Raw genomic sequence first — 20,518 nt, 5'->3', positions numbered from 1 at the left:
TAACATCCACAGATTCTATTGTTGTACATTTGTTTATTCTCACATGTAATGATTTAACTATTGTGTATATACAATATACAACAAAATGAAAATAAGACACACAGACACGAAATCATACCATTCATCTTAACTAAACAGTGTGTGGGTAAAGATTTTATCCAGGGTCTCTCTAAATACGTGAACACAAAATGTGACATAAAATTGATGAAAATCTAAAACTGGTAAAAAAGCAACATGTTATGAAAAAAGGTCCTGCTGGAAACGGCTGCCACTGAATCTCGAACCGATGGGTTTCAGATCAACTCTCTAACGCTTCACCATTCCAGTGAAGTCAATTAACGAAGTTCAGTTAAGTCTCAAGCGTCAGCCTCTCGTTGGCTCGTTGGTGTGACGTCACTCGGGGCAGGGAGCTGATGTGCTGGAGCAGCTGGTCACAGTAGCGGGGACTCCGCTGTTTGTGCCTCGCGGCCTCCAGTTCTCTCTGCAGAAGTGATGGGTGGACAGCGCTGCCCTTCTTCAGGATCTCTGCACACACGCACACAAAACAAACCCGAAGACACGAAACAAACCGGAGTCAGAATGAAAACAAGTAATAATAAAACGTTACATAACTACTACATACGCCAACTCTGCGTATATTACATGTGTAAGTCCCCTCTTTGTCCACTGGGTGGCGCTAATGCTCCGTCCAAATATTTCCCTCCTATCGTTCCCACGTCTGCTTCATTTCAGAATTATATAAAATTACTTTGTTTAGATGAACGCGTTGGACGCCACAAAAAAGCCCCGACTATTACTACAGAGGTGACACCCCGACGCTCTGAGTGAGTTAAGAAACTCATCATCCGATATCTGCCTTTGTTCTTTGAGGACGCGGAGGGGATTTTCAGCTTTTGTATGTGCTGTGATGGAAGGGGGGGGGTGTAGCTGGAGAACAATGATGACTTGTGAGCTGCGAGCGGTGCCCATGCCAACGGCCTGTGTGATCAGGCAGGTAGGAGCCCCGCTGGCAGGACGGTGGGATCATCAGGGTGGGGCACTGAAGGAGGTGTAGTAGGGATGGGGAGGGGAGGGGGGTGCCGTCCGTCACGCTGCTGGGACATGCTGCACACATCAAGCCAGTCACAGATACGCGTTTGAAATCCAAGAAGCGTATGAATGGGATCAACTATTAAAGGAGAGAAGGGGAGGAGGAGGAGAGCTTCAAACAGAGCGCAGGGCGCATGCGAGCGAGGAGCGCATCCATTGCATCTCACGGGGACCCCGCGTTGAAGAGCTGGGCTACACACAACGCATGGCGAGCGGCAGCTGGGACGTGTTGCTCAGACATCGTGAGCGGCGCAGGAGCACTTATTTTGGCCTGTGTGCAGCCGGGCGTTCATTTCTGCTGCGCACGTTTGCATCTGAAGCGGAATCTGGGGTGCGGGATGCATCAGTGCTGACTGACATGTGTTATTTAGTTTTCCACAGTCAAGGTTACAGGTGTTTTATAAGCACTGGGAACAAACAAATAAAAATATTGCTCTTGGAAGTCTTTCAAAAGCTAGAATTTATGGTATGAAAGCTACAGTATAGCTGCCTGTGGGTGCGTGGACGTCTGTCAGCGCTGGCTAAGGCATCAGCGCTCACCTGCGGCCTGTCGGGAGTAATGACAGTTAACATTCACAAGAGCGCGGGGGGGGGGGGAAGTAAAAGTCCGGAGGAGCCGAGCCTCCGTCACACGCCCAGACTTTCCGCACATACGCTAATGAGTCCCAGCCGCGAAGGCATGCGCCGTCACGCGGAAAAACGCCGGGCGCGGGAGCAGGAAGCGCCACTGACAGATAAAAGGCGGCGGGACGAAGCGGGACGGGGCGCGGGGACAGATGTGGAGAGGTGCCGAGAGCGGGGAGCGGCAGCATGTGCTCGTCGTTAGGCGGGATCATTATGGGGAGGGATGCTGGTCTGACACTGGTGGGGCCATTGAGCGGCCACTAGGACAAACACAGTTGAGACTCGGCCTCAGGTCAATATCAGCCGTGAACTTCACAACCTACAGCTCAGCCCGTATTGTGCCCACAGCACCGTAGCAGTACTTGCGGGTTCACGCACCGAATACTCGGCCCTGCACCGACGGGTCGGGGTCGTCCAGATGCAGGAGGAGCTGCTGGAACAGGAGCTGCAGATGAGGAGCGCAGAGCTCCGGGTCGTAGTCGCCGGTCAGGCTGGACAGCCACTGACCCAGAGTCTGCAGAGCCGCGCCTCGCACCTCCCCGCTGCTGTCGTCCAGACGTTTCAGCAGCTCTGTGGGAGGAATAGGAATAGAAATAGAAATAGAAATAACTAGAAAATCACCACAGGTGTTGAACACGTGACTGGTTTATACCGGGATAGATCTTGTTGAGGACGTCCTGCTGCAGACTGGTGCCGATGAGCCTCAGCATCGTTGTCAGGGAGCGACAAGCCATAAGTCTGCCCGTCTGAGAGTCTTCCTCCAGGGCCGACAGAACCTGGGGCCTCAGCTTCTCCTCCAGACACAGCAGCTACGCAGAGAAGGGAGCAGCAGCCTGCTATTCAGCACTGAACGACACCAATCCACATATTGTATCTAGTTTGGACAAAGACATCAAGCCACTTTCCATTCGTTTCCACACTTATCCTCTTGTAGCTAAAACAACAGTTTCCACAATTTGATTTAATTATTCCCTGAATCATGACAGATTCAGATTAGGTCCAAGTACAGTCTGTGCAGACGTATATGTGATGTGTTCATCACACTAACAGATGAGGAACAGAGGAAATGGACAAACAAGGTGATGCTGAGTGCTGCAAGCGACGGGCCAGGAGGTGATGACTAAACCCTCCATCAGCCTGTCTGTGTGTGATCAGATGTGGGAACGGTGCAGGCGAACGAGTAAAAAAAAAAAAAAAAAAGAAAAAGAAAATGAAGCGAGGGAGAGAGAGAAGGCGATACAAGAGGGGGAAAGCTTGGCACAGGCGTGATCCGGCATTACATCAGTGACAATCAGAGAGCGCCAGCGTTTAGCTGGAGGTGCTAATTGTTTGCACAGGGAGCGGCGAGGAAACAATGAAACGCTGCCTATTTACACAAGCCGTCAGATAACATTTAATCAGGACCTTTAAGCTATTGAAACACAAGATGTGCAGGTTCATGTTGCGCCAGCCATTAGACAGTTCACGTCTGATCACACACATCCATTCATATTGTAGTGTAGACATGTGCGTGCCAGTCTCAGCTGCGCTCAGCCGCGCATGCGAGGGTAAACACAGCCAAGTGTGTGTGTGTGTGTGTGTGTGTGTGTGTGTGTGTGTGTGTGTGACTGGGCAAATGCTCCGACAGGCAGGTGCAAGGGCATGTCCTGCCGACAGTTCCTACAAAAAACAAGGGCCTGGAACAGTGGCAGCATTGTTCCTCGGGGACAAAGGCATGTGAACCCGCTTGCTCCCACATACACCTGTTACCTGCTGCGGCCAACTCTTTCAGCCAAGGAGAGAAAAATGGCGGCCCGTGGATTTTCCTAAATGGCCAGGTGGGACCATCTGTTTTGACGTGAAATGGACAAAACAGAGCGTCTGAAATAAATGGGATCTCCTGTTGGGTTAGAAGAATGCACAGCCACCGCTTCTCTGTTACAGCTGAGTCAATAAGTAGAAGTTGAGCAGAGTGGAGGTCAGAACCACATCTACTGGGCTGACGTCCAGTTATGGCATTCCAGTGATCCTAGCTCCCCTTTGCACAGGTGCAACCAGATGTGACCGATGCATCGTGCTGCCTGGATGCAGACAGATGTTTACCTGTCCAGGTGTGATCGCCCCCCCGTGCAGAAGGGCCAGCAGGCAGCTGAGGGCCGAGGTGCGGACGGCGCCGGCGGCGCGACCTGGGTGCCACACCAGGTTAGGGAGCACGGTGTCACACAGGAACCTCTCTGACTCCTCACGGAAACGTCTGGACGAGAAGGAAGCAGGGAAACATAGATGCTAAACAGGAGCAGAGAAAGACATAAAGCGTCTGTGATGTTTAACCACCAAGCCATTGCGCTCAGTGACCCCGGATTTATAAGCAGCTGCACCACAATATAAAGTACAGCAGTTATTTTCCCACACTTTGAGGCAGGAGGGGAGGGGGAACATCTGGATATCCCCCTCACTCATCTCACTCCTCTGCCTTGGTGACTTGAGCGCTCCGGCAGCCTCTTCCCCACCAACAGTCCAAAGCAACGCTGTACTGCATAAAGGTGCACTGCGAGGTTCCAGCACCAGCAGGGGGCGACTGTGTGCCACTGATACGGCCCAGATACTAGAGGCTTGTGAGTGGACCTGCATGTTCCCAGTTTTGTGTCTCATGCAGATTTGTGTTTAGGTTTCCAATATTTCAGAGCACATGCACGTGAGCATACTTGCCACGTTCAGGGAAGAAAACTTTCCCTCACCTCACCTACTTAGATTTCACATCCAGCTTTCTAATCACAGCACAAATCCACATGAAGCAAAGACATTATGTGTGTGTGTGTGAATCAAAAGCACTTACATGCACACAAACTCACTTTCCCTGGCTGTGTATCCAATGGCAGAGTAGTCATTAAGTCATTTTGGGTGCTCTTGATGACATGTAACGTGCGTATGTGTGTGGTCTGTAATCTGCTGCGCACAGATCAGACCGTAAATCATGAATAGAAGTATAAGATGAGTGTGAATGGAAATATTAAGGCTGACCGCAAAGCCGCTCACAGTGAAGGTTAAGCATTTGTTGGAAATCTTTTGAAGGTGTAACATGATTTCTGTCTCCTGATGGCTCTGTGATTACTGCAGATAGAGCTGTGGAATGAGGGGAACATTAACAGCACAGGTGGCCGTGCTGCCAGTGGGGAAGAGACAGAGGCTCCTTTTGTTTGAAAAGGCACATTTATGGGTAAAATAATAAGATAAAAGCTCAAAGCGAAGGTACAATTTTGGCAAAGCTGACAGAATGTGTTGGCTTAAGAACACTTCCTGTTCTTTGTGTGACAGACAACCTTTGCCGACAAAGGTGTGTTTGTGTGTCCTTTACGCTGTTGCCAGATTGAGAGAAAAAGATCTCATGCGCGGGGACAAGCGGCCTATGGTTCACATCATCACATGGGAACAGACCCTGACCCCTGCAGACCTGGGACTGGTTAGTGGCACGCTGCACACATGTCTCCGTGGATGAGGTTTGTCTGCGTGATCGGCGGCAGCAGCTGATGTGATGACTGGGACCCAGGAAGGGGTCTGAGGCTTAATGCATTCCCCCATTTTAGCATCTGAGTATTTGAGTCCAGGCTGCAGATTGCACAGCTGAGAACTCAGGGGGGACCCCGACGGCTGCACAGAGAGGAAAACCCTACAGGAGCTCATCTTTAGACCCCCCCCCCCCCTTCCTGCCTCTGTTCATTCAATTCAAACATCAGCCAGATTCTTCTTCATGCCTGCTGACAGGTGATTCATTTGGCTTAGTCTTGGCATGCTAAACACGCCAAGTGGCCACTGCGTTTAGGTCCCATTAAGTGTAGAACACCTGGATTCAAGTCTATCACTGACCACATGAAAGAAGCAGAGGGGATTAATAAGGGTCTCAAAGGAACCCATTAATGTGTGTGTTTCCAAACACGGTCCCTTGTTGGCGGGGTTTTAGTTTAAAGGTGATGCGATGCTGACTTTACCTTTAACGTGAAGCTACAGTATGAAAGGCTAGAGTGTAAAAAGTGAGAATTAACAATGGACATTGTTACAAGAATAACAAAACACCTTCCTATGTGAAGGTGTGCATGTTTGTATCTCACCCCTGGGAATCCAGCGTGTTGCCTGAATCTATTAACAGCTTGGCAAGCATGGTGAAGATGCTCATCCTCATTTCCGGGTCTTTGTCTGCTTGGAGGCAGCTCTGAAGCAGAGGCATCAGCTGGCTTGTAAACTCCCCTATCGCCGGACCTGTAACACATTATATGAGTTTATTTATTAATCCAGAGCTCCACCTTTGGTTAATCTGTGCTATTCTGCAAACGCTTGAACCTGGATTCTGTTAATTGAAGGAGAAATGACAAACAGGACATTACGCAAACAGACTCGAGGCCTATTTTGTCCTCAGCACTGACCAGACGGCTTCTGTTTTTGAGACATAAGAGGACTGAGGAGACAGTGACAGAGTTCAGAGGAAATGAGGCATAAAAAGATCTTTGTGAGTAATGTTTCTATCAATTGTCTGTTACGGGAAAGAAACTCACAGTGCAAGTATTCCTAGTTGCGTTGGTGCCCACACACACACCCACCAGCAGTCTGACTGCGTGTTTACAGAGCTATATATAGTCATGTGTGTGGGGAGTGATAAGTGTCGGTGCCCTGCTTGGACTCAACGGTTCAGACGCGGGAGGAGACAGACGAAATCATGCAACCGGCTGAAGGTGGTGGGAAAGAGAGGCCTGTTCCATCTAACGTGAACGCATGATTCAAAGGGTGTGTCATTAAACCAGAGAGGGCAGAGGAGACGCCTGCAAGTCGTCTCACCGCGATGGCGCACGTGACAGCACACTTCTCATTACTCCAGCGTGACACTGTCATCGCGTCCCGTCCTTGAGAGTGACGCTATTATACAGATGAGGGGCGTGGCTCCAGCGACAAAGACTGGATCCTCACAACAAAAGCCTGTGAGAAGGATATGACGGGACAATTATTATTCCTGTCTCCAACCAGCGCGACGAGCTGATGAGCAAGCAAAATGACCAACGCTCAGTTGTCATAATAACTACCGACAATTGTTCAGCGGACGCTCGACTTCCCTGAAGCGTGTGAACATCAAACGCAGCAGCGACGTGCCGTCCGCTCCGCTGCTCATAAAAACGTCCTGGGGTCAAGTTAATAGATCGAACATCACATCTGCGTGCGCACACACACGCACACACACACACACACACACACACACACACACACACGCACGCACGCACGCACAAACACACACGCGCACACGCGCACACACACACACACACACACACACACACACACACACACACACACACACACACGCACGCACGCACGCGCACACACACACACAGCTTCAAAGTGGTCTTGATCCACAGCAGAAGGTCAATAGCGGGCGGCTGTGGTTCCGTTTGATGTAGTGACCTGCATGGAGATCCCTGAGTGAACTGGTCACTTAGTGAAGCGTGTGTGTGTGTGTGTGAGTGAGAGGAAGAGAGAGAGAGAGAGGATTAGTGGGGTACACAGCTGCCCAGGCAATTACAAAGAGAGAGACGGAAGGGAGGAAAAAAGTAGAGATGAAAGTTTGGCACAGGGAGGTGCTGATGATGGAGGATTATATAGTGCGGAGGGAGGTAAAGAGAAGCCTCGGCACCAATGACAGGGTCACAGCTTTTTAAGCCACACACCCACAGCCACGCAAGCGTGGACTAACACCTTTAGACAAGTGTGTGACACACGCGTTGAATGACAAACAGTGGGAGCTGGGGATTTGAAAACGTCAGTAAGCCAGCTGGTGCCGGTGCCGGCCCTGTGTTTTCTCCCTGTGGGTGTGTCTGAGCATCATCTCCTCTGCCGGGCAACACCAAATAGTGAAAGCTTCCACCACCGTGTTTAAGCTCTGGTGGGTATTTAGTGGGTTTAATTAGCGCTGCTCCAGAAGCTGATTCTGATGCACGGCCTCGCTGGTGGATCCCGTGGCTTCTGCCTTTACAATCGGAGGAGCAGCAGCGCATCCAGAACCACCACGGTTCCTGTAATTTGGCAGACTAACCGCTGAAGCTGCGGTATTTGCTCTTTACCATTGCTGTAAGTGTCAGTTCCAGCACATGCAGTACAACTTGTCGATGTCTTGTGCTTATTAAAGCTTCAGCTCTCACCTGATTGCATGACTATGATATGCAGTTGGAGTCTCTGTGGGGAGTAACTGGACCAGGTGTTGACCGAGGCAGCCAGCCAGTCCAGCAGCTGGATCATATGTCGTCTATAGAGCTCCGTGGCAGAGGCCAGGTCCTGCACCTTACACAAGCGCTGCACACTTTCCACAGCCTGAGGGGAGGAGGGATGCACGTTGTTATTCATTTGCGTTTGGGTGGTTTTAAGCAGCGGAGCGGTTTTCTGTTTGAGCCGAACGAACTACAGCTGTTTGCTGTTTTGCAGGAATTCTTCAGCTCGCGCTCACACAGAGGAAGCGACCGTCACGTGACGCTATGGGAAGAGCAACGCTGCAGACGCAGCAAGGTCTCACACATAAACCCTCACAGAAACAAAACACCCCTGACAGATACACAGGATGTCACAAAATGGACAGGAACTGGCAGGAGCACGCACGCACAAACACACACACCAATAAATTAGAAATGGAAAGGGCAGGAATGGGGGAAAGGAGAGTAAATAATTCCTTGACTCTTCAGGGCAGGGGAACAGAGCTTCAGGGCACATCACAGTCCCACAGGGAAGGAGCGGGACCGAGACGGCGGCTGAGTCACAGAACGGCCCCTCAGAAGAAAGCTACACATCCCCGAGTTGTCCGCTGATGGGAAAGACGTGCCCCTTCACTGGGAAAACAAGTTTGTGAGACTTCCTCTGGGTCCGAGGAAGCCCGGGGCCATTCTCACCCTCCCTCGCGCTCTTAATCCATTCCTTCCCATCTCTCCTCCAACACGCCGATGCAGACAGACGTAAACACAGACACACATCGGTGGCCCGTGCGGTGTCTGCGCAGCATCAGTGCCAATTTCCTACCACTCGTCTCCCTGTCATTAGCCTCCTACGGCGACGAGAAGTTAGGCGACAGCCCGGCCTCAGATACCATTGGCTTCGCTCCCCAATGCTGCCGTTTGCGCCTTAGCGCTGCAGACTGACCATAACATGCGTGCGACTTGGACACATATCATCTGGCGTGTGTGATGAGTGGAGGCGTAATGGAACCACAAATTATGATGGCTGATGACACACACCTGCTACAAAATACGAGTCATCTCTCCCAGTCTGTTCTCCCCGTTTCTTTCCTTCACCTTCTCCACCTTTCACCCCGGACAGGACTTAAAGTTCTCGTTCAAAGGTGCAATTTCAGCTTCCCTGGCTAAGTGGGTAATTATACTGTTGGCCGTGCCCACTTTGAACCGGTACACATGGCTACAGTGCATACCACACATAGCACTCCTGTTACGCTAGACCTGCCTGCCTGTCTAATGAAACGAAATGGAATGAAAGAAAATCAAAGGGTTAGAAATAAATCGGGATTAGAGTGACACAGGTGAGGTAATATTCTGGTTTGTTGAGGGTGAAGAGCGGCAGACAGGATGTATCACGGATTGCTTCTTCCTCGCTTTGTTGCCTTACCTTTTCGCTGAGACTCGGCTCCGTGGACAGACTTTGGACGGTGACTAGCACCTGCAGCAGCTGCAGGCTGACCGAGCCGCAGTCTGACTCACACTGACGCAGCAGCACATCCACACAGGCCAACAACTGCTCCAAGTACGAGACCTGGAAAAGATGGAGAGAGGAGGGCTCCTGAGATCAACATGGCTTGTTTTTAGCAGATGTGAGTCCTGTGAGGGGGGAGTCAGCTTTATGCTCTCACTGGTGTTAAGTCAATGCTCTGCACTTAACCTGTAAGAGGCCAAAAATATGAACCAAAGAAAAAGAATCACATTGAGCAAATCTGTTGGGTTTTGTGACATTGTTGACACCATGTTAAATAATAGATAAAGTGTGAACCAGGACTCCCTGAATTTTATTTTCCCTTCTGGGATCCATGGAGTTTATCTGATCTTATTTCCATCCATGTGTGAGAGCTGTCACTCATCAGCCAGTGTTGTAGTGAGTTCATGTTTAAACAAGGACCTGTGGCTCAGGCTAATTTCCATGCCATCACCGGGATCACGGCCTCCTTGCCTGGTTTCTTGTGGCCTGTCTTTAGCGCTGGATGGTGGGAAAGGAGAAGGAGAGCAAGTGGGTGATGCTCACATATCCACTCCGTGTTTGGCTGGCAATTACTCATGCTATCAGTAGGGGGTGCCCTCTCGTTTCCCAAATTTAAGCAGCTATTGTGCAGCACAGCGTGGAATTAGTCAGCGTTAATCCAGGTAAAGATACACATAGCATTAACAAGGCCAGGACTGAGCAGAGGCACAGCTCAGGGACCTTCCGTCTGTGAGACACCTGAACAAATATGCATATTTTGTACACACAAAAACCACAAAATACATACTTGCTCACTGCAATTTGTTCAAACAGCTATTGACAGGGAAAATCCTGGCCTGCATTCAAGTTACTCACTGGTGCACAAACACTGTGGAAAAAAAATAAACGTGACCACACAGCAGCGGGCGGACACATTACAGTAGACACACACACACACACACACACTCAGACATGTATTTTTTACATGCACAGAAAACAACTATTAGTAGAGGCCACGCGAGAAAGAGGGAGAGCGGAAAAAGTGGTGCGGTGTAATGACTAGGGGGACACCTGGAGCCAGCCAACATACACCTGGTTTCATTGGCCTGGGCACGCTCAAGGGGCCTCGTTACGCCGCGTGTGCACGCATCTGTCCACCACTGGCACATCAGCAACACACACCTCTGCACGTTACGGAGCCCAGGCAGGCGATGCATTCCTGTCCAGGAGGGACAATGGGGTTTCTACGGCAACAAGAAACAAACAGTGCTGGTGGATGTGCAGCTGACCGCCCTGCACTCAGGTGAGGCTCCCTCTCTGTTCGTACGTGGCCCGGTGGAGCAGTGAGCGGTGCGCGGCTGTCAGTCAGGACACAAGGCAGGAACAGGAGACACGTACTGGACTATTCCTGCACATTCAGCAGTATTCCGTCCCACGCACAAAGAAACCTCTCTATGCTTCCGTTCCTCCAGGCTACTGTAGGTCAGGTAAGTTCCTTCAAGACCCCATGTTAAGAAGCCTGGTCGTAAACGCGTCAGATAATTCACTCTCTTTTTCTGTCATGCTTCATTTCCCCTACTACTATCTACAGCGGTTCTCCAGACCAGCAGGCATGCTGAAGTCTACACCACCATAGCAACCTATAACACAGCACCACTGAGCAGTACAAAGTAAAGCTCCAAGGAATACCCCTTAACACTCATGTCACTCACCCCATATAAATTACACGGTGTACCTCAGAACGCAGCGGCTCCTTTTATCCTCCCTCCAGCCCTTTATATCTTTGATTTATGACCAACATTTTCATTTATTAGAGAAAACAGCGACTTGAAAGAGTCGGCCAGCTTAAGTTGTGCAGAAAAGACATACATCAGCTTCGTAATCTTTCAAAAGCAGATCCTCTGTTCGCTTTGGAGATTGACCATTTGTCTTAAAGGACTTTTTTTTGTTTTTGCCTCTCATTCAAGTGGTCCATAACTTACACATACTGGAGACAAACACATCATTTTATGGTTAAAAATGACCAGGTTGGATGTAGAGGTAAATCAGTCCCCTATGGATGATCTCAAGGGTAAACAACTGTGAATATATTGAGAGCACAAAATTCTGCGTCAGCGTTTTAGCATAGAGAGACAGAGGAAGCCCTGGATGCAGGTGCTCCTGTCTCCACTACAGTTATTTACGGCTCCACTCTGATCTGGCTCTGCTCCATGTTAAGGACCTCGTCTGTTGTCGAAGAATGTTGCAGGTGCTTTGTCTGGGCACAACAGCTCACTGGTATGCTCTGTGAAACAGAGTCATAGAGAGTAACAAAGAGACAGAGGCCAAGAGGAAACTGAGGTCTGCCTCCATCTGTGCGACAGTGTGTGACAGTCCTGTCCTGTTAGTTCTCTCTCTGGTTGACCCCACCGGACAGCAATGAGAGAGGTCAAAGGTCAACTTCCCTTCCCATTTATCACTGGCCTTGACCAAGCAGGCTTTGAAATGTTAAAGAATCTTTTAATAGCGTGCCCTGGGTGTCAGGACTCTACACACACCATAAAAACACAACTATGCTCTGCCTTGTCTGCTCAGGGAGGTCAGAGCAACCACGCAGGGGTCATAAGAAATTAGTGGATTTTTGTTATCATAATCCCAGGGAGGAAATTCTTAGGGGCCTCACTGGGAGAGGGTGGGGTTATGTGTGTAGGTGAGTCAGTGCTGCGGCACGATCAGAAAATAGCCTTCTGCCAGACAACTGTTATTTTGATTCTGAAAGGGAAACATTTGCTGCAATAGGAAGGGAAGTAGGGAAGAGTCTGTTTTGGAGTCACTGGGATTTTTCCAGCAGCAGACTGTTACTTGAATAGAAACTCCAGAGGCATTTAAAATCTTTTTTTTCCTGCTATATAAAAAAATGAAAAGACCTTCAGCGTTGCTGGAGTACATTTCATAGTTGCGTGTGAGCAGGGTGATTTTGATCATAAACTTGAAATGTTAGATTTTAAAAACACCATGTGGACTTGCTGTCACATTAGCAGGGTTGGCATTTTGGAGAACTGCTTAACAGCGAACCCTCTGAACCCACGGTGCACAGTGGTGCTATTGAAAATTCTGACACACTCTTCGTGTAAAGCCCTTTCAAGAGCTGTGGCATCTCATCACGGAGCCTTTTATACTTAAAGTACAAATAAGCAAGAAATACATGTTGCATTATTACTGCCAGAAATAAGAGCACTGGTTAGAAAACAACCTTCTGTAACAAAACTGTAAGAGAAACAGCTGATACAAAACAAGTTATATAAGTTATATATTAAAAACAGGTCAACCATAACCAAACCCAAGCTTCCCTCTGCTGACCTGTTGGTATTCCTGGCAGACATCAGGCTGGGACAGTGTGCTGGTGATCTGCTGGAGATGTGGTTTAAGGAGAGGTCTGGAACAGCCTCCCAGCACTGCAGCCAGGACCATCAGGGGCGCCCAAGGGTGCGAGGAAGAGTAGGGGGTGGTCACGTGATCCAGCAGCAGCTTAAGGAAGACGGCAGGAGGGACAAACGTCCCCAATAGTTTAGCAGCTGCCAGGCACTGGATGCGGGAAATAAGAAAGAGAAGAGAGACACAGATACATGAGGGAGTGCCAAGGTGGACAAGAATAACAGGAAGTCATTTTTAATCTGCCGAACATCAAAGGTCTACAGGGTCCTCCTATGTATACAGGTGCATCCCATGTCCTTAACCCAGTCATATGCTGTCCACACCCTTCCCTTCAACCTACATTGCTGACCACATCCTTCTCTGTGTCGGTGCAGGCACGGTACAGGGTGGCGAGCAGAGGCTGCAGATGCTGCGTGCTGTGGTCCTCGGCGTGGAGCAACAGCACAGACAGCAGCTGAGAGGTCCTGATCCGCGTGGGCACCAGCCAGTCGGTTACATCGTGGGTAATGGCCGGCACAAGCCTTCCGAGGTTTCTCACCACCAACTCTCTGCAGCCCAGTCCTGGACGCTCAACTGGTGGAGACAAATCAAGAGAGTCCAAAGTGGGACTGATGCACAATATGGTGCTTCTGTCTCATGTCGTGTCATGTGTTAAGGTTTATAGAACAATAAATATCACTCACTGGTTTCCACATGTCTACTGACTAGACTTCAGCTCATCACATTTTCTACCCATAACCTTTTACAATAAGAATTCCCCAGAAGGGACATGTCATAGCAAGAGAAACGCTTTCAAATTGCCTTCTGGGGTAAAATCCTGCACCCTACTAATGTCCAACACCAACAAAGAGACAGACATAACTCAGAGAAACACCAGGTCAAGGCAAAACAAGCCTCTTTCTCGTTTTGTCTCACTATCTGACAGTGACCTCTTCACACTCTGGCAGATTTATGGCGGCAAAAAAAGAATGAGTGATTTACATGTATGGCCACATAAATAGTTTAGGGACTTACATGTATCGGAGCTCCTACGCAGGCGCCCCAGCCCTGAGGCAAACCTTAACTTTTCAAGCAAGTGCCTTCCCTGAAAACTACACCTCGCATCATCACTTTCACTGTGTAGGAAATAACCCTGGGCAGCTGTACTTATGACAGATAATTTAATGTTTTTTTTTTTAATGGAGTGTTTAAATGTTTTTAACTAGTCTGACAAGATCAGTTAGTGAAGCCATTTGAAAATTTTCATTGTGATGCTGTTTATGTATATGTGATCTCTAGTGTGAATCCTACTTAAGCAGCTAAAGCCCTAGAAAACGCGACTGATAAGCTACTGAAGATACATGAAGGATCTAAATTTGTATGTTGCATCAGACTGATCTCTATCCAACCACATATATTAAGATCTCTCTTCGCTAGTGACCCAGTTTACAATGTAATAACCACTTTGAATAACTTGGGAGGAACTGACCTCCTGCTGGGTAGAAGGGAGGTGGGGTGAGGAGGAAGTCTAGCTTGTCCTTGATGTCGTCCTCGTTCTCCTTCTCCCACTGCAAGCCTACTTGCCTCCACAAATCAACTGCTAGAAGTCTGGAAACACAAATTATCTTACTAATTATTGTTATTATTGTTATATCTGTGGTATGCAGTCTAGTATTTTAAATTATTTAGATGGCACATATATTCCTATATAACAGCAAACAAACCAAAAGATTAGTATGGAACATATTAGTATGATTAAACAGGAAGTAAGGAGGAACGCATGGCAGTTTACATTGTGTTTTACCGTATTTCTGGGATCTCGTCATCAATGCTGCTCAGCAGGAGTGGAATGAGTTTGTGGAAATAGGAGTATCGGTCTCTCATGTGTAGAAGCCAGTTGCCCCACCACTGCAGTGACAGTTTTCCTCACCTGGGTCAAACAGTGCAACACACAGCAAGGTCACAAGTTCAGAATGTGAAAGCTTCACTGTGAAAGTAATCAATTTAGTCAAATACCAAACTTGCTTTGACTTTATAGTGAGCTGCAAAGACTAGACACAATCTAGTTATTGAATGAACTGTACCTGTGGAGAGTCATCAAACAGTCTCTGTGCCAGGTGAGAAAGAACGTCATCTACATTTTTCCCGGTGCCATGCTGAATGACTGCCCCGGTGGCTTCAATGACAGACACTCGAACTCGGGAGTGTTGATGAGCAAATCGTTTGCATGAGAGGCTTGACTAGAGACTCAGACTGCATGTGAAAGTGTTCTGAGGAGGAAGTGAAATGCATTTTAGTCTATCCACAGTACTACTGTGGAACTAGGTGAGTGACAGCATGCCATTATTATCACATCATATCTTTACAAATCTTTAATTTCCACAAGTTATCCAAAGGTATTTCAGCACGTTGTTTAATTTGAACTAACTGTCCAGGACGCAAACATGGCTGAGTGCCTGATACCATGGCAACGACTTATAAACAACGACTACCCACCGGGCACACACTCTGCAAACTTCACCGTGCACTTGCAGCTTTCTCTTTTGACATCAGGAAACGGATCGACGATGGCTCTTTGCAGAATGGTGATCATCTCGCTTACGTAAGGCACTAGGTGTTTTCCGCACACTTCCACAATCAGAGTCAGCATCTCCACAGTAAGCAGACGAAGCTCCTCCGCCGGCTCCAGGATCTCTTTGTCCCCGAGCCTCTGAGCCAGGCACGGCATGAGATAAGGCAGCGACTCCTCGGGTTTAGGGACACAACGAATGAACTCCGTTATCACCGCTATAGCAGTCTCTCTGCATCTCTCCATCGGATCTAATAAACATTTGAGAAGAGGCTTGAGGAGAGCGGAGAACACTTCCTGTAAAACACCGCTTGAAAGTCCTTTATCTACAGTCTCTCTTTTAATGTGCTCAATAGCCCTCTTTCTCGTAGTTTTGTTGTCTTCGTTTAGACAATTTAATTGTCGGGCGAGTCCTCTCAAAACTTCCGAAGCAGCATGTTCGTCTTCAGCCACCATCGCTGCCATCTTGGCCGTCGTCATGGCAACCAGCAAACGCACGACAAACAAACTGCTGCTTTACGGTAGCTAACTAACGATTCAAAATCTGAAACTTTATGTGTACTGATAACAATATGGTTTCAGTTTATATAGAGAGCGCTCTTTATGTTATCTCAACGTGCCCGTTAGTCAAATGTCAATATGATGAAATGTATATATTATTACAAGATATGAGATATCATAGTCAATTGTTAAATAAATAAGTTATAACAGCAAAACATTAATTTTTTATGATATGTTAATGCAATAGAAATGATCACAATACAGCTTTACATTGTTGTCTTTTCAAGTAATCTGGCTACACAGACCTAAATCATTTAAAAAATACATGACATTTACTATACATTTAACACAATATACCACCAAACTGCATTTACCTTGGTGTTTACACACAAATCTAACAAAAAACATGGTGGGAGAACTGTGACATACTGATAATGGTTGCCGCATTTATGCGAAGTGCTGGAGGGATTCAGCAGCTTCCCAAGGGCATTTTGACATGAAAAGCATTAATAAAGATTAATCCATGGACGCTGTGACATAAACAACACACAGTACCTCCTGACACACAGCCCAAAGAGACACCGCTACGTTGGGACACACTTGCATTATTTATAATTTGCCACTTTAGGTTGTGTATGGTGTATGCAGCTGATCGTGTATGGGGTGGGGTTTCATGAGGTAGAAAGCGCTCATTAACAGGTGCTCTGGGGTTTGGGGGCTTGTCCTCATGGCTGCAGTGTTTTTTACGCTATCTTGACCTACCTACACACTATGTTTATAAAAACGTATAAAACATTTCCATAGCAGTACAGTTGTTATATAGGTGGATGTTTCCTTTAAAGATTTTCTACCTGCAAACGGGGCGGCGCGCGTGCTCGCCGCCGCCGCCGCCTCGAGAGAAGCGCCGCTGCGGTCGAGCCGTTGACAGATTGACGTCATCGGCACTGACGCAGAGCGAGCCCGAGGTAGCGCGGAGGCAGAGAGCAACAGCGGCAACGGCAGCATCCCAGCTAAGGAACGCTTCCTCATCACTCTCCCACAGCCCGCGAGGTGTTTTCCCGCCGAGCGTTTACCTACAGCAACGGTAGGGACGGCCGCGAGGGCACCGTGCGGACCGTGTCGTGCTGAACACTGGCGTGGGGGATTGAGGCTGACCCTGCAATAGTCGTAGTAATTCCCCTATTGTTGCGGTTTGGTAGTTGACTGTGAGCTTAGCAAAGCTAGCTGGGTTAGCTGTCTAATGAATGCAGCTGAACAGGTGCTCCGTGCCTTCAATACCTCCACGCTATACGTAGCTAAGATGCTACAGACACCGCATTACTGACTATATTCTGTTATGAAACATAGCCGGGTAGATGTTACGCCCGTGAGTGTGATTTGTTATGCGCGAATAATTCTATGATTAGACGTGATATTTCTTTGAGGAAGCGACACCTGCTCAGCTTCCTGGATTGTTATGACCCGAATTGAGCTGTTTGTTTTGACATGCCTGCAGTCTGATATGATGAGATGCTGTCAGCTAAAGATGCAGAAAATGTCTTAATAGACATGTGTTTGTATGTGTTAGATAATATGAATGTCCAGATCCCTGACACTATTTAAAGACATGAGTAAAAGAGGTACAGAGGTCCTGCGTTGTATAATTATATAAAAAATAATATATTGGCATGTGCAAAAATAAATAATAAATTCACCAAACTTGCTGTGTCGTTAGGGATGTTGGGATAATAAATTCAATTTCACTTCAATTTAGTATATTATTATTTTTATGAAGTGCCAAATCACAATCATCTATATAGAGTTATGCAGAAAGCCAAACAAATCCTGCATTAGGCAACTGTGAGGAAAAAGTTCCTTTTATGGAGGTCCTCCTGCAGAACCAGGATCAGAGTGTTTGTTTCTATTGGCAGTTGAAACCTAGCTAATAAACTCGATTACAGAAATTCAAAATTCCTTAAATGTTTATGCCATTAGGCCATTGACCAAAACTGAAGGTATCCATTATCCACTGGTTCTCCATTCTCTCCTGTCGTGTTTTATTTCTGCATGTTGCCCCTCCATGTTAATGTTTTTCACTGTCTTCTTCCCTGCTACGCCCCCCCCCCCTCTCCTGGTCCACCCTGTTTTCTCCCACTGCAACAGAGATAAAGATAAGATGGCCACCTCCTCCTCGACGCTGGAAGAAGCCGAGAGTTTGAAGGGCTGTGAAATTTTTGTGCAGAAGCATAACATTCAGCAGATCCTCAAAGAGTGGCATTGTGAACCTGTGCATCACTAAGCCCGAGCGTCCTATGAAATTCCTGCGGGAGCATTTTGAGAAGCTGGAGAAGGTTGGTAATACCTTTGTGCTTGCATGACTTACGGTCGTCAGTCTAAGTATCTCTGTTTGTGATGTGGAGCTCTGCGTTGCCTGAAACCTTACTCAGCTTGAAGTTCTGAAACATAATGTTTAACCAAAACATGATGTGACATCAGTGTGTGTGTGTGTGTGTGTGTGTGTGTGTGTCCAAGCTGTCAAAGTTCTTATATTAATATTATTGCTTCAATGTGTTAGAATGTTGGTGTGTGGTTACTACAGACATTCTCCAACTAATCGGCAAATCTATTAGGCAGTGTTTAGGCATTTTTGTAAAATGAATAGATTAACAATCTCTGACACATTTACTGTGGTACATGACTGTGGACAAACTGTAGCTGCATGTTGTCTATTATGTATGTATGTCTGTATCTGTTTATTTTTTGTATCATGTGTTTAACACAGCATTGTTCTTTACCAGTCTGTAATCGAGTAGTGATGCAAATGTGTCATTTTGGTAGTTCTCATCAACCACATAATTATTCATTTGATTTACTGACTCTATTTTTACACTGGTAACACTGTTACCAATAGATGATAAACGTATTTGAGGTAAAGTTCTAGGCTGTTAATGTGAACAAGGGAAGCGATTGTTGGATGCATCAGATATAGCAGGACTGTGTATTGTGCTGATGGCTGGAGGATGGTCTCATACTTTGCTGCAGTGTGTGTGTTTTGAGCATGTGAGAGTCATCTGATTGGATTTGTTTTTCAGTTCAGTTGTTTTTTTTTTTTTTTTGCTCTGATTTCTCAATACAAGTGTACATAAATTCTATCCACATCTTCGTTTAAAGATAAATATTTGATTTATTAGTGTGACGTATATGTGACAGGCTTCAGTCCCTGCATAAAATATCATTATATCCTTTGCAATAATGTATTTCAAATTGTCATAACCAATCCAACTACGTAGGCGGGAGCATCTTGACTGTAATGTATCAAAACCATCTCCACCCCTGCATCCACATCTAAGCTGTGATTATAGTGTCCTTTGAGGGCGTTGTGTTGCTTTCAGTCCTCAGTCTCCCTGTGTGACGGCTGTCTGCTGCAGCAAACATTGCTACATTATAATTAAAAAGTTATAGCCTGACAGTTTACATGATTGTAAAAGTATCAGCTCCACATGACTGTCTGATATATGTAGTAATAAGGCACATATGTTTTCATACTTATTTTGTTATCTCCCCGTACACTTTAGGAATACATGAAGATAATAACACTATAATTAATATATGATTACATATTTTGTTTTTGTGTGCATGTTCAAGCCTCAAACCAGCATCAACTTACTATTGCATGGTGGTCACTCAAATTACATGTATGCAAATGTTAAAAGTAACTATCACCGGACTCTGTCTAAGCTTACAGTCGCCTACCACTCTTCCAGTTGAGCCTTCCATATCTGTGCTTATGTTGTGAAGTCAGCTCGTTGTGAAATTCAAACAGACCCTGCCTGCTCTTTAAGAAAAAGAGATAAGAGAAGAAATGTTTATGTGTTTCTCTTCTCCCTCAACCATTTTCATCAGCACTTGTCCCCCACTAGAGGCGGTAACCTAGGCAACAATAGAGGATTGTTAGCAGTTAGTATAATATATATTCAGTGAGACCTCTTTATTCAGAAACTTTACTCTCTTTCATATAATCAGGATTTTCTGTTCGCCAGGTGAATCACCAGGGTGTTCTTTCTCATTGTCTGCTAAATCTAAGAACATGTCTGGTCTGCACAAGAGTCATATCAGAAAACAATTCACTCACTTCACACACATGCGCATTTCACCCATCATTAAATCATTAGCCTGACTAGTTTGTTTTCAGCTTTTGTTCAATATAATTATATTGTGTTTGTTTGCCAGCTGATGTTGTAAAGGGGTAAATTGCGAGCCTTGCTCTCTTTCATCCTTCTCATTTATATGTGGAAGCAATGCCTTTGATGCAATACTAGCTTCAGAGGCGTGCCCAGCTCCTGCTAAAAACTAATTTTCTCTTAATTAAACTAATTTCTGCTATACTACCAAGTAAAGACAAAACCATCTGCAGAAGTCATCTTTTAGTTGGACGTAAAATGCTGCAGGAATCTGTAGTAAATGTCTTAGTTTAGATCTTTGAAGTAGGCAGTAAGTGCCAGGACTGAATGTGTAAGCGTGGATGTGTCACTCAAGTGGGCAGCCGTCATCATAGATGTTTTTATTGAATTAGGCACAATGCAATGTCATTCACAAAGCTCAGCAGGGTTCCTGGCAGAGTCTTTGTTTGGCCACATTTCTGGAAATATGAAATACTTAAACCTGCATTGTATTTCTGAT

General features: G+C 46.8%; 2 protein-coding genes across 2 annotated transcripts in view; one reads left to right on the top strand and one right to left on the bottom strand.

Annotated features, from left to right (window-relative positions):
• Positions 1–17: 17 nt before the first annotated feature.
• Positions 18–15,873, bottom strand: LOC114860926 (dynein axonemal assembly factor 5-like). The gene is given in 15 exon segments (XM_029159830.3): positions 18–525; positions 2,092–2,283; positions 2,366–2,522; positions 3,796–3,946; positions 5,799–5,946; positions 7,869–8,037; positions 9,334–9,477; positions 12,736–12,960; positions 13,151–13,383; positions 14,279–14,397; positions 14,594–14,691; positions 14,693–14,719; positions 14,874–15,005; positions 15,007–15,059; positions 15,286–15,873. Coding segments are annotated over 15 exon segments (2,577 nt in total). The 5' UTR covers positions 15,839–15,873; the 3' UTR covers positions 18–349.
• A 2,126-nt stretch (positions 15,874–17,999) lies between these two features.
• Positions 18,000–20,518, top strand: part of LOC114860075 (protein kinase, cAMP-dependent, regulatory, type I, beta) — a 38,399-nt gene continuing 35,880 nt past the window's right edge. Inside the window, 2 exon segments of the mRNA XM_029158354.3 lie at positions 18,000–18,110; positions 18,112–18,189. Of these exon segments, the coding sequence (XP_029014187.2) occupies positions 18,015–18,110; positions 18,112–18,189 (174 nt within the window). The 5' untranslated portion in view covers positions 18,000–18,014.

The sequence above is a fragment of the Betta splendens genome, chromosome 8 (genome assembly GCF_900634795.4).
Source record: "Betta splendens chromosome 8, fBetSpl5.4, whole genome shotgun sequence".
NCBI classification, from domain to species: domain Eukaryota; kingdom Metazoa; phylum Chordata; class Actinopteri; order Anabantiformes; family Osphronemidae; genus Betta; species Betta splendens.
The sequence above is the reverse complement of the archived record's forward strand: the minus strand, read 5'-3'. Positions and strand labels throughout refer to the sequence as shown.